The sequence below is a fragment of the Lissotriton vulgaris genome, chromosome 1_1 (genome assembly GCF_964263255.1).
Source record: "Lissotriton vulgaris chromosome 1_1, aLisVul1.2, whole genome shotgun sequence".
Classification (NCBI taxonomy): Eukaryota; Metazoa; Chordata; class Amphibia; order Caudata; family Salamandridae; genus Lissotriton; species Lissotriton vulgaris.
This window is the reverse complement of record NC_141685.1, coordinates 950,835,486-950,850,020: the sequence shown is the minus strand read 5'-3', so window position 1 is coordinate 950,850,020 and position 14,535 is coordinate 950,835,486. Positions and strand designations below refer to the sequence as shown.

The following is a 14,535-nucleotide window of genomic DNA, read 5'->3' as shown; positions in this document are numbered from 1 at the left end:
CCTTCTACTGGCATTCCCAAGTGGGGCTCAGCGGGGCGAAGTGTTGCCAGCTTGTGGCTGCGACGGAAAGTCTCCTCAAGATCTGGCACACTTCCTTTTTATTTGCCCTTATTACTTCACCCCACGGAAATTATACCTTAAACCGTGTCTTAAAAAAATGAGCTTCACACAAATTAAACCCGCACTTTATTACTTACAACTACTGAATATTGACTGTACCCTGTTTATTTGTAATTTTTTTAAAAAAAGCCATCTGCTTCAGGAAAAGCATGGACGGCTAACCATGCTGTAAAAATGTGCTGGTGATTTTTAAGTCTACAGTTATTTATATTTTTAACCATATACTTCCCATGCTTTATTGTCTGATATATTGTACTGTTTATTGTGTCATTAACTGACTTTGAAAATGAATTGTAACCGTTTTTTAATTGTGTGTTTTTAAAAAAAATGAACTTTTAGGATTGTAAAATCTACAATCGAATAAAGATTTTGAATTGAATTACTCCCACCAAACTAACCACGGACTGCCGCCTCTTCGAACCCCAGCAGGAACTATCAGCTCTAAGAGCGATTTCAGTTCCCACCATCACAGCCTCCTGCAGGGACTACCACGCCCCACCCCCATGCAGGGCCTGTCCTATGCAACCCACACCAAGTAACCCGGCTAGGTGTTCCAGCTCTCAGCACCACTCTTATGTTCACCATCTGATCAGGAAACCTAAGCTTGCTGAAGATTGCCAGGGTCAGAGGCCTATCAGTCGAAGCAACTAGATAAGATGAGCTCAAGTGGTGAAAGGTCTCGCGGATCATTAACGCGGCCCTAACCTGCACTCCAGCCTGCTCTACGAGGCCTTGAGCACCCCACCTTGGATCCTTCCCTTGCTGCTGCAGAGGTGGACACATCTGGGGCTGGGGATGTTTGCAGCTGCTCACCCCCACTGGATAAAGTTATCTGTTGGCAAGTAAGGCCAATAAAACATCACTTTGTTGTTGGCGGTTATGCTGATATCTCCCCCGCCCACTGCTTGGCTTATCATACCCTTCTCCCTCTTACATCAGACAGACCTAAGATTACCAGATAATTCCAGGTCATCAGGTACGCCCAGCTCTAGCCTTTCATTTAACAACCTGATGCATTCTGCTGGGACTTGTAGTGTTTATTGTCTTCTATTGAACAAGTCGGCTAAGATTCTGTGTTACAATGGTTTGTTGATGGTAAAAGCTGCACAGGGAAAAGGTGTCTTCAATGACACCTAGGTGTGTAGTAGCCTTACATTTATCACTCATCAGGGAATAGTGCTTTAGAAATATAAAACTACCCTTAAGGCCTTATGCAGGATTCCCTTAAATTTGCCTTTCTAACGATATACTAGCTGAATATGCAGAAGTGTCTCAATTTGAAACCTTGTGCAAACTGTTCCTCTTGTGAATCCAAGCTGTGCCCCAAGACAAAAAGTCTTGGTGGAGGAGAGGTATATTCCCGATGGAAGGAGCTACCACAGCTAGTTTGTGGCCCGGCTCAAAAGCTGCGTCTACATGGACTGCGACTCTGGCATCTTCCGAAGAGAATAATCTTCCGGCTCCCTGGGCCTCCACGAGGCCCATGCTAGAAGCTGTCACCTGCACCAGGGTGCCCCATTTACTACCCAGCACTGATGGAACCCGCCCACTCAAGCCCACCTAGATTTGGACAACTTTACCACCCCTTTTAAAAGGAAACCAGAGGCTTTACTCGTCCCTCTTACTCAAATCCAAATTTCCTCCCCTTCGAAAAGCAGAGGACAGTACGGCCATCCCTAAACGTGCACCATGGCCTATGCTTAGTCTCTGAACCGCCTGCCCAAAGCCTTCCTCAAGTCCTGTCGACTGCACCCCTCTATGCTAATCCATTGCCTGCCCCTGTCAGATTCCCTTCATGGCATTGACAAGCCTTAACCCACCCCAAATCATAGGTGCGAGGAGCAGGTCACTGTACTACTCTACACTGAAATGAATCTCAACCTGAAAGCACCGCCTCAACCTCTATCTACTCACGACTCGCCTGCCGCTGCCCTCCAGAGCCTCGGCACTTCAACCAGCTAGAACTAGGCCCCACCTGTGCAGTGTTAGAACCTGTTGGCTAGTCTTGCAGGGAAGATGGAACCACAGACACCATTAAGCCCTCTTACCGTCTTCTTACCTCAGGATCACACGAGATAGGGAGTGTGTCAAAGGTGGCACTGCATTGCGAAACTGCCATAAAGAAATATTTCTCAACCAGCACCATCCAAAGTCCAGACACTTGACAGATTATCACCCTCGACTGCTTCAGGGCAGCTCACTTCAGACCTTTAATGCCACAGTTTATTAAACGCAAACATTACATTTGTGAAGGAGAACAACACCAGCTTCTCGAGCCATTCTTTGTGCTCAGTGTTACCTACACCATAAGAGCAGCAGCACTTCCTGGACCGCCCTCCAGTCCCAGGGCGCCACCATCACTGGCTTGTAGAAGAGAAGGAAAGCAAGTTAAGAAACATTAACTAGTTGGGCACAGAATTGCATGATTTTGCACCAGGTAGAGGACCACTGATCGAAACCAGAGATACCCGAGAGGAAGTCGAGATGACCTCAGTGCTCAAATGAAGACAGTCAGGCCCAAGGGACAAACACAAATGTACATGAGAACGCTTGGTGCCTAAATAGATTCAGAGAGTCCCCCTGGGAAGAAACTCTGCACAGCCAAACAGCATTGCTCCCATGAGGTGCACTTTGTCGGGTGTACAAACTTGGACAGTCGATAGGGTTGCGAAGAGTGTGCTCCATCCACTGTGGGGCCGAGATATGATTGGATCATCAATCCACTGGTTTCTCACTCACTTATAAGCCAATAAGTAGCTGCCAAAGAGCAGGTAAATGAGCAAAAGAAAACATGGCCTCTAACAAAGTGGCAGGTGGACTAACGTGGGCAACCCTCAGAAGTGGGCTTCTCTGGAAAGTGGCGACCCTAACCTTTAAAAAGAGGGCCAGGCCGAAGGCTTTGGGCTAGGACGAATAGAGTTCCCCTCTGCAAGCCATTCTGCTTTTGTCCATGAGTGCACCTTGAGGGTCCACTCCCCATCTATATGTGCTCTGGGTGGTTCTGGAGGCACTTGATGAACTCTGTGACCGGTCTTCCCTCGTAGCAAATCTGGTGCACGGCGGTGAAGAGCGGGAATCTGCAGATGAACAAAGAGAGACATGAGCATTGGTAGATGTGCTGATCAGAGGTCACATTCGTGCATGGCCTGGTGTCCTCTTCTGTAAGCTTTGGGACTTTACTGGCACCCAACAAGGCAAGCCTCACTGTCACTGCTTACTTAAGTATGAGAGCCATGAAATGTAGCTGTAGGATGTCCACACAAGCCACGCCCTCCCACTTGCACACTGTGGTTTCAGATTGTATTCAAGTCTGCCCTACTATCACATGTCCTAGCAGTATGCACCTGCATGTGTCTAATGAAAGTGTAAAATGTTCCCACCCAATACATTCTGTGCATTGGTGAGGTATATGGTCTTGGATAAAAAGTGTGCATAGAGAAGCCATGTGCTCTCACATGCGGACTCTACCAGGGCAAACTATGTGCACTAAAAAACATAGTGCGCATGCACACTCAATGTGACAATCCGACTACAAAAGCAAGGTGGGTCCTTTCACAGAGCGCAACATTTGCAACCTATGCGCTTTCATTTCCAGCCAACATACCTACATACCCAGTGCACATGTGCACGCGGTGTGCCTTCACATGCAGGCTGAATAGTTAGGAACTCCACATCCTGACACCAAGCCTGCACACGTGCAACCCAGCAGGCTCAGAAATGCAGCATGAGAATGTCTAAGCTCTGTAATTTGAAACATTAACTACTTGAGTTGCCACCTGATTATTGTATTAATGACAAGGCTAGTATTTTTAAATAAAAGTCAGTATAAAAAATGGGAAAATTTGCAAAAGTCCTTCTAGGTCCCACTTTGAAAAATAAAAAAATACTTAAAACAGCAAATACAAGAAGAAAACAATGTTAGCCCCCTGCATGTGTAAATCCAACAATCAGTTTGTGACCCCCCACACTGCGTGTGTACAACACCTGCAATAGGCATTTGACCATATAGGGTGTACACAATGCCTGGAGTGTCTGAGTGACAGCAAAGGCTGTACACAATGTCAATAATGAGTGTTTGACAACATTGTGTGACTGCAACGAGTGTGTGACTGAACACCAGTTGCAAAGCCTGCAATGGGAGTATGTATACAATGCATGCAATGAGACTGTGGCCACAGTGTACAAAGCCTTCAATCAGTGTGTGTCTTCACAATGTGTGCACAAAGCTTACAAATACACGTTTGACTACAATGTGTCCACAAAGCCTGCAATGATCCTGAGTGTGAACACCCTGTGCACAGAAAGGGCTTCAGAGTTATCTGATAAAACAGAATGAACACCAATGGCCGAACAGACAGTGAGTACACAGGCAGCTACTGGGGGGGATACAGAATGCGTGGTAGGGTGGCTGAGAGCAGCAAGGCGCAGGAAGACGAACACTCACTTGTCCACCAGGTTTTTGGCTTTCAGGATGTGGTTGAGCTCGGCCGAGGTCTGCGGTCCTTGCAGCTTCTGCCCATTCAGCATCTCCCGCTCTAGCTCCTCGATGGACTGGGGAGCACATGATGAGGTTACTGGCGGGTCGCAGCCATACGATCATCAATGGACATACCATACAACCCTACTGCAATAAACATTACTTCTCCCTTATCACAAAATGCATACCGGCCTCTTTACCACACAAAAAGGAAGATGTAGATGACCAGGCAAGTATAGAGGGCCCAGGGGGTGGAGGGGAAGATGTAGCGACAGGTGACCCAGGGAGGCAGAGTAGAACCAATCACACGCAGATAACACACACACAAAGGCACCAATCACAAGGCATATGCTGACAGCCAAAAAGGGCAGACAGATTAAGTCTCTGGTAGATAGGCAGAGACACCTTGGTAGAGCATAGAAAAACAGGCACCTAGGAACAGTCGCCATGTCAGCCAGAGATAAGAAGGCACAAAGAGTCAAAGGCATTCTCGATTTATATATATGTATATATATACAGTGAGCAAGGACGCTCTGTCCGAAACACGTCTGTTCGACTTTTTGCACCCTGCACTTCATGATTTAATAAAGCAACCAACAACGAAAGACTGACTTGGGCGTGTCTTTTGTGCCCACGCGCTGGATTCTGCGTTTGGGATTTCTGCGCGGCTACCGGCTGGATTGTAATATATATATATATATATATATATATATATATATATATATATATATATATATATACATACATACATACACACACACACACACTCACTCACTCACGCTCTCTCTCATAATCAGGTACAATTAGATGCACACAGATACACAATCACACATTTAAAAGCAGACAGGTGGACACTAGTACAGAGTCATACATGTGAGTACTAAGAGACAGGATATAGAGGTACAGATAACCTTACACATAGGTACATATTGACAGAGACTGATATAAGCATGCCTTCCCCAGAAATGAAGTGCATAATGCAGTGCTCACTTTTCCTGTTTTGGCAAAGGCCTCAGCTACTTTCCGGTTCCTGCCGCCATAGCACGTGGTAATGAGATCCGCCACTCCGCAGCTCTCCAAGAACGTGGCGGACGTGACGGGGCCCTTGCAGAAGAGCTTGGCAAAGGCAATCATCTCCATCAGGCCAAGCCGGATAACCGCTGCTTTGGTGTTGTCACCAAACCCCAGCCCGTCACAGAAACCCGCACCCACAGCAACAATGTTCTAGAGAGGGGGAGATGGAAGACTCAAATGAGATGGCACATACATGTAGAGGAAACTCAATCTAATGCAAGGATTATTCATAAGCGCAGAATCATGACATGCAAGGAAATTGCATGTGACATTTATAAGTACTGGATATTTCACTTATGGTCAATTTTACAAAGCGGGTTCAACACAATCATACATGACCCCCCCACCCCCCCACCCCATTCACACCGTTTTATTTCTGAGGTTTGGCCACCATGAGTGTAGGTGGCATTGAATGGTCCATGTGACATTCATAGGGCGTCATGAGAGTTATGCTGTTCTCCACAACCAGCCAGTTTTAATCAATTTATGGCATTTTTAACCCAATCATGGGATTCCTTCCTTTGCCCAGTAGTCTCAGTTATGCTTTCCCTCTGTATCTCTAGCCACAGCACAAACCATATCCTGCTTCAACAACCATCAACCTTGTGGTGTTCAGTTCACTCTTTGCGCCCTGGCGTGAGGTCCCACTCGACTCTCCAGAGTGTGCTGTGAGCTGGTGGAAGATACAAATGGACACTGCGAGGATGCATCGAGATACTACGTGGTGTATTAGCCACACTGTTATTGGAGTTGTTAAAAAGCACACCGCAGTAACTACTTTATCGGTCTCTGTCCAAATGGGTCTCAGAGGTTAATTTTAGTTTCTACCCGTTTTTTAGGTCTCGGCCTGGCGTGGGCTGCGCACATGGGCAGTGTCGCTGGCGAGATTGAATGATTTAGGGGAGCTTCGGTATCAGGCTTTAAGCCCCGCCCCTCTTTCCCATTGGCCGGCATCACCGTTTATGCTAAACGGTGGCCAGCCATTGGGAAAAAGCTTTTGCTGATGTAGACTTTTCTCTTTTTCTGCCGTCCCACTTGGACGGCCTCGCCTGCCTTCCTTCTGGCGTAAAAGGTTTTTTATCTTTATGGGGCCAAACACATGGCCCCATAAAGATAATAAACCTTTTACTTCAGAAGGAAAGCAGGCCAGACCATCCAAGTGGGACGGCTGACAAAGAGAAAAGTCTACGTAACAACTGCGGCTAGCGCTTACAGATTTGTTCCCCCTGAGAATGAGGTATAACATGAAGATTATTTTCTTTGCCCCACCGAAATGCAAATTTCGACATTTTATTTGGCTTTTTCTATTATAAATGTCACCCGGTTTTGCCTGCTGGAATGTGTCAGGAAAATTCTCATAATTTGGAATTCCGATTCCGCACAGGTAGAAACTCAACTGCTAACATGCATCAGAGGAGCCATTAATATAACATCTTAACCAAAAGTGCACAGTTAGCACCATAAATTTAAAAACAATAAATAAGTCTGCGTCGGGCCACAGCTGACGCATGATGCCAGCCCGCTCTCGCCGTGAGCGCCGCAGACTGACTGAGAGTGAAGGGCTGAGGGAAAAGGGCAGGGGTGACCGACAGACCCCGCCACGAGGAAACAAGCCGCGCCAATTTACACGACATGGAAAATGTCACCCCCTTATCACCGCATTGGACATCTCGGGAGGCGGACGCCGTGGAAATATGGGCCGCAGTGCGGGCCTTGGCCTTTCTACTGATGGCAGAGGCTGAGCCCTGTGTCTCAGAGCTGCGCTTTCCGCACTAATGTCATCTCACCGCAAAGAGCATGGGTGCAGCTGCGTTTCCCGTGCAGTGTTTACAGCAGGGACATGAGTTTTTTATTTTTAAGTCTAAGGCCTCGTTTGTAATCTCTCGGCTGACTGGTGAGAGATCTTAGGGTGTTACTTCTTATTTAAAGGTCTTTTCTCAGTACACAAGTGATTCACACATTTTTGGCACATTTTCCCTGCAGGAGAGAGTCAGACTGCTTGTGACTTAGACTGTACACAAACACTTTCTAAACTTTGGGCAAACAAACAAAAAGAGTTGGGGTCACGTACAGAGCACTACACAATGTTGACATTCAGAGTACTTTTATAAGGAGACAAAGAATGCTGTGAGGCCTCTGCGTTCTAAAAATGTAGGCCTCGTGCAACAAACTCCTTTAAAAAAAAACTTTTATATAGCTCAAACTCGACCCGAAGGTAACAGAGCACTTTACACGCGAGCCAGTTGCGTTACAGACGGACACATTCTTGTTGTTAGGCACTGGGAGATTAAGTGATTTGCCCAGGATCACAGAATGATTACCACCCCTGCAGAGACTCGAACCAGGTTCTGCGGGTTCAATGTCGCCCGCTCTAGCCGTCAGGCCACAGCCCCTTCACATCTCCTTCCAGTTGTTCATGTGATTGTAAATCTGTTCCGTCTTACTTTACTGTTCACAAACAGACTGCATGTGCAAATACCTTACTGGTGTCAGGCACCCACTGCAGACATCTTTCTGTACCCAGCAAATCCCAGGGTATAAGAGCAGCAAGATAACTCTGGAGGTACATGCACTTGCAGCGTATGAAGTATAATCAAAGGCTTGATTCCTCATGAGTTACTTAAAAGTTTAATGCACCAGCTTTAAAGCACAGTGTGTAACTTGAAAATAGCTAATTTTTGTTTTACTTAGATAACACACTGGATTAATATTTTTGTTGCAGAGTCGCGTGCTACCTGCATATCACCAGTTACCATCTTTGTAATACAACTTAGTGATAATGAACCAGCATCAAGGACCTACATGTACACTGCACAATCTTTAATCATTCCAAGGCTGCTAAAAAAGAGTTACTTTGTATAGGAATAAACATGTATTAATAAGTGCTATATAAATGGTTATTAGTGTAGTTTTTCATATAAACATGTGCAATTTATGCATGCATACCTCTTACATGCAGGGCTTGAGAAACTAAATAACCCTGCTTCCAAATTATAGTTTATCTCTTAAGCATATGTGAAGGTATTAGAAGAGTGTCTTTGTTTTCTCTATGTCTCTGGCACCAAGGTGCTAGGGGTCCATCTAGCTCTCAGTTAGGATGAGACACCAAAGGAGGTCTGATGGGCATTTACATTTTTGAACCAGCTGCAAATGAAAATAAGAGATTCTCCCCCCGCTCCCCCACCAACCACCACTTGCAGGTTGATGCTCTGAATACAGAGCACACAAAGTGGGGAGCTGCTCAACGTGTGCTGGGGCTGGCACTTTGCACAGGGACTCAGTAGGCACATTTCAGAGGCCAGTGGGGATGTGACTCAGTAATAGCTGCCAGAACCAGGATCCCGCTGGACCCCTGTATTCCAGCACCTTTTTGGGGACAAAAACTGTATTTTTCATCAGACTGAAACAGAGCAAGAAAGGGAAAGGCACAAAAGAGAGAAAAAAGCAGTAAGAGAAAAATGGGAAAGCAGTGCTGAAGGTAAAAAGCAGGATGAAGAAGAATCTGCACAGGTGAAGTAGAGAGACAGCAATAGCAGAGTGGTATAAGAAAGAGGCATGAGATACATTAAGAATGGGCAGCCAGCCTTGCGGTTTGACAGTCCAGGCATTTAACAGCAATGCTGGCAGTATCACAAGAAAAGCTTTGAGCCAAGCACTATTTTTTTTTTAATGAAACATTGATTTTCATGCTGATCGCCTATGTTCTTACACAGGCACCGTTTTGTAAAACATTAATGAAATGAATAAATAGTCTACATTGGTGTAAAAAGCTTTTTTCACGGACACCAATAAAAGCAAGGAAAATACCAAGAATCCGCTACTCATGAAAAACTGTTGTATTTGGGGTGTAGAGGGACAATCAAAACCTAGAGCCCTAGTGCCACTGGACTAACGAAGGCAATGGCAGTGTGTCAGTGCAGGTACAGCAGAGGTGTCCAACACAGGCCAACGAAAGCAGGATTCATTACATATTTTTCTGGATAAGTACTATGTAATTGATTTTGCATTTAGATTATTTGTATGTAAATTTCGTTTGTGTGGATGTCATGAAAATGTAGCCTGGATCCGTCCCTTTTCTACCTACAGTGGACACCTTCATTCTAGAGGTTTTATTTGGTATCCCTAAGTTGCTGCCTGCAACCTCTTAGACTGAGTACAAACTCTACACTTGTACATATCTCATTATGATCTTCTAGAATTTAGTGATTTGTGCCTCTTAAACGTGAAATGCAACAATTGTTGCTTCAACTGAACACTGAGGTAGGATTTTTTCACCTTATCTGATGTTACCCGTTGCATTGTCATCGGGGTCAAAGTATGTGTGATTTAATTTCTTGCCTTGGAGTCAGGGGTTAATTGAGCGTAGTTTACATTCTACAATAACGAATGTTAAGTCATTAAAGCAGGATGACGTGCTGACATCTCTCTTTTAGCTGAATTATTGGTTTCTAAAGCACACAACAGCTGTGAGTGGCTTAATTTATACAGATTTTTTTATTATTAAAATGTTGGCGATAAGCTCCTCTTTACGGGGGCATATGGGTGAATTGGATTTCAATAATCTATAGTCTTATAACTAATAGGACATGAAGGTCATTTAGTTTTTAAATTGTTATTACGTGGTCTCAAAGATGGTGTTCAATTTTTTTAACACCTTCGCTGCGGTGGCTATTCCGCCGCAGCGCTAAGGGGGCGGGGCGGCCGCGCGGCACGCCCATGCTGGTGACGGAACCGCTCCGTCACCAGCCTCGGTTGAGCTGTGCTCATGACGGAGCGGTTCCGTCATGGCCCCGCCCGCTCAATGGAACTCCCAGCGCAGGAGCGGAATCCGCGCCGCGCAGGCGCGCCGAGCGGGCCATGACGGAACCGCTCTGTCATCAGCACAGCGCTACCGCGGCTGATGACGGAGCGGTTCCGTCATCAGCATCGAAGGAGTTAGTAACCGTGTGCTGTGTCCGGAAGGTTAGGGTTTCCTCTATAAAGAGAAGCAGTAAGGACTGAGGTAGTAAATATGTGGGCCTTGGGCCACAGTGGAGTTCAAAAACCTGGAGACTGATAATGCAAAATGTTTAGGACATTACAGAAGAGTGGATGGTAACCCATATAAAGTGATTCAAACTTGCATTTGCAACTTATGTTGAATAAAACAGTGTAGAAGCACTTGCATTCGAGATATTCATTTAACCTGTTCGGTGTGCATGACGGCCCCCGGCTGTCATGCATCACGGTGGGTGTGTGTAGAGGACGCCCAGGGGCCATCCGAATCCCGCCCACTATTTAAATCGCCCGCACAGGGCGAAAATGTGCGCAGCGCCGAAGGGGCTAAGCAGGGAGCTTGCCACAGGTCTAGTTTTTGGCTCTTATGAAAGGGACTTCGGGCATATTTACTACTCTTTCACTCAATGCAGGGCATCAAGCGAGGTTGCTGGGCTGCGTTGTGTGAAAGGTAGAGAGCAGAAATGCTACATATGTACAAAGATATGGAACATTACATTTCTATGCAAAATCACACAAGGCAGCGCAAAGTGCTCCTTCGGTTGCTTTGTAAATATTGCTGATGCCTTTGCGTTGCCTGATAAATATGAGCCTTCATGTTTTTGACTAAAGTCCACACTTGTGAATACTGGTACATGAGAGCTACCTGATTATGAATGGCAGTGTGCTGCTTTTAAAAGTGGACCTGAGAAAAGTGTATATTTCCTTCTGCTGCTCCCATGTTCTACATTTGTGTTGGCTCTAAGGAAATACACTTATTCATCAGAGAAATGCATGCCCATGTATCACATGTAAACCTTGAATAAAATACCTATGTTTAGCACTTCTCATGTAAATAGGCAGTTACATGTAATTTTCATCAAAGCACCCACATTGGAAAACAAAATCAGACTCCTTAAAAATACAAGCATTGAAAATGCAATAGGTCTCGCCTTTAATTAAGTTAAAGCTGTTTGCTTTGCTAATGGTATTGTATAGCAAAGCAAATGGCTTTAACTTAATTAAAGGCGAAACCTATTTCATTTTTAATGCTTGTTTAATTTGAGTTTCATCTTTAATTATATGTCAGTGGATCATGCCCAGGGGAGACTAGATCCATCAGCACATTATTTTTAATTAAAAGTTATTGTGGTGTAGAAAAGCAGTTTCAGAAGACAGGCACAGTTTTTGTGCCATTGGCTGTTCCAAATAAACATAAGCAGCTTCACCGAAAAAAAACAGACGAGTTAAAACAACTGTGTTCGTACTGCTATTGGTACGGCCTGGCAGTGCCAGTCTGATTTACTAACTTTTCCTTCTGATTTCGAGGTTTCTATTGCAGGATTGTGGTGGTTAGCGGGCAGTATGTCGATATTTTATTGACTGTTGAAGGCTAACTTTCTACGCTAATAAAATGTGTTACGACGGATAACTTTCTGAATAAATATGGACAGATTGTTTTTTGGAGGGATACATTCAATTAATGACTTACTAGCATTACTCCCTGCCTTTAACACAACTGGTCTGAAAATTGGTATTTAAATTCATCACAATTTCATTTTAATTGTATTCTTCTGTTTTTCAACCTTCATTTGGTGTTTTTGTCATTTGCGGTTCGAGCTGGATTTGATGAAGGAAAGTTGCTTCTTTTTCGTTCTTGCCTAATACAGCGCATGAACTGTCTGTTGCGAGACATTGTTAGCTTACAGTGGGCTTAGGGCCCGCCCATTGCTTACCATTGGTTGGCATCACTGTCACTCTGCGATTTGCTTGGTTCTTTTTTGTTAGAATGCGTGAGCTTTCCTTCCTCTTCTTGGGTTTTTCCCTCACCTGGAGCGTAGATGCATTACTGCGTCCTTTACCTGCTTCCTTTCTCAGGTGATACTTTTTTCTTTTCTTTTAAGCAGTCTACATGATTGCAGGTTTTTCAACTGTCTCCCTCGTGTGCTTCTGTCTCTTGCTCCGTATTCGTCTGTCACCCATGTGCTTCTCGCCCACTCCTCGCATAGACTTCTCGCCCATGTGCTTTTCTGTCTTCCTGCCAGCTACACGTTGCTGTCTTTCATTTGATCCCCCCTTGTATTGCTCCTCCACCACCTGAGCCCCTTGTTTTCCTTATCCCCCCACATGTGCCTTCATTTTGCTTCTAGCCCTCGCCCAGTGTCATTCACCCATAATGTTGCTTTTGCATATTTTTTTCCTTTTTAATTACCGATCCAACTCTGGTAACATTATAAAAGACAGCGGTCAGAATAAAGATAGGCTTGCCAGATGGTATTTCTTAATCAATTATTCGCCTGTAAACAAAGGCAGGCAGTTTTAATGATCCAACAAGAAACTGTATGCTGGGCACAGTGCAAACTCAATTATCGCCTGTTTGCAAATACAAGTCAGCACTGGCAGCTGGCCATACAAAAGATTGTCGTGGAAACAGCACTACTTTCGGGAGTGCTAAAACCCTACACTTCTGTTTTCCTAGCCCTTCATTTGCTAAAATCAGTTTTCGCTGCACAGATCTGTCAGAAGAGAGTCATCTTTTGATTTTTTTATCCATGCAGGAACGTGAGAGAAAATAACTAGACAAGGCTGTGAAGGGACTAGGGGCATTCGGTTGTATCTCACCTTCTACCAAGACAGATGCATGAGAAGTTGAATACTAGTGGTAAAAAAACAACTTCTTTGATTCTACACTGAGCAAAAAGACGGTATTTAAGTGATGAATTCCTTATATTCAGTCTTTAACTCACTTCATCTGTTTGTGTCCTTGAGATTACATTAGAGACTACTGACCTTTTCACTAAAACCGTATTTGACCCTCCACTAGGGTATCCCATGTGCCATCATTTTACGAAGCATTCTGTATGCTACGGAGGGATGTGAGAAAATGTGAAGGTTTTTTTTGCAATCTTCACAATAGAATTTTGGAAAACTTTGCTAAAGTTGCAAATATTTTTGCTTTGCACGATTTATATTGCGATTATCTTATTTTACACTAACACAATGGTTTTGAATAAGGTATACTTTCTATTAGTGTTCCACTCCAGTGCAGTACTATTTCACGTAGAAAAGTTCTTCAAACACAGAACTTGCAGAGAAAAAAGCTGAATGTACTGAAAGATGTAAAAATTGAAAAAAACAAGGCACACTCTCCATCAAGCGAAGCCCAAGGTTCATAAGCCACAACCAATAAACCATATTAGAGCCCCGGTTGGCTCGCTCACCTTCAAGGCGCCACATATTTCTACAGTGTCTGCCTCCTCCACCACAGTTATCCGAAAGTTCAGAGTTTGCAGCAGCTCCTTCAGGATTTTCCCATGTTCTTTGTTCTTAGAACCTGACGAGGAAAATAAAAGAGCTGCTCATGTACAAAAGGCCAATCTGAAGGCACCAGCCCCTTACTAAGCGGTCATTCATGTCCACCAGCCCAAGTGGAATTCCCATACCCAACCACTCGTGTCATTTCCATTACTGTTTATGACTTTCAGTTGCAACCACTGACCAAGTTTATCCCCCCTCTGTATCACCATGACCCTCATGTCAGTCCAAAAGCACTCTTCTGGGATCATCGGGCCACCCTGCTTCTTACCAATTGTCGTTTCACAGAATTTCTCGTCTGCCACCTCGTTTGCGATGTTTGCACCCATCAGAACACTCATCTCTATGCCAAGTCGCTCACGAATGATGTCCGAGATCAGCTTCAAGCCCTCTGGACCCTCGTCCACCCCCTGGAAGAAAAGCCCTGCCATGGATTAATATACTGCTAACGCCAACATATCCTTCATACAAGAGCACAAAGCAACACCAAAGAATGTCTGCCTTTCAGATCACAGAATAGGGAACAATTTTAATTCCCACCAACCCGAAGAACCTAACTCCAGGAGTCTCGAGCA

General features: G+C 44.8%; 1 protein-coding gene across 2 annotated transcripts in view; it reads right to left on the bottom strand.

The window, feature by feature from the left end:
- Positions 1 to 2,312: 2,312 nt before the first annotated feature.
- Positions 2,313 to 14,535, bottom strand: part of GPD1 (glycerol-3-phosphate dehydrogenase 1) — a 109,024-nt gene continuing 96,801 nt past the window's right edge. The window contains exons 4-9 of one of the 2 annotated variants that reach the window (XR_015309179.1): positions 14,232 to 14,370; positions 13,867 to 13,979; positions 5,588 to 5,821; positions 4,565 to 4,671; positions 2,610 to 3,197; positions 2,313 to 2,445 (exon numbers count right to left, since the gene is read on the bottom strand). Coding sequence is in view for 1 of the 2 variants with exons in the window: in XM_086959362.1 (XP_086815488.1) it covers positions 3,101 to 3,197; positions 4,565 to 4,671; positions 5,588 to 5,821; positions 13,867 to 13,979; positions 14,232 to 14,370 (690 nt within the window). In the remaining variant the exon portion in view is untranslated. Of the gene's footprint in view, positions 3,198 to 4,564; positions 4,672 to 5,587; positions 5,822 to 13,866; positions 13,980 to 14,231; positions 14,371 to 14,535 lie in introns of both variants that reach the window. The other variant, XM_086959362.1, reaches the window with a different exon arrangement.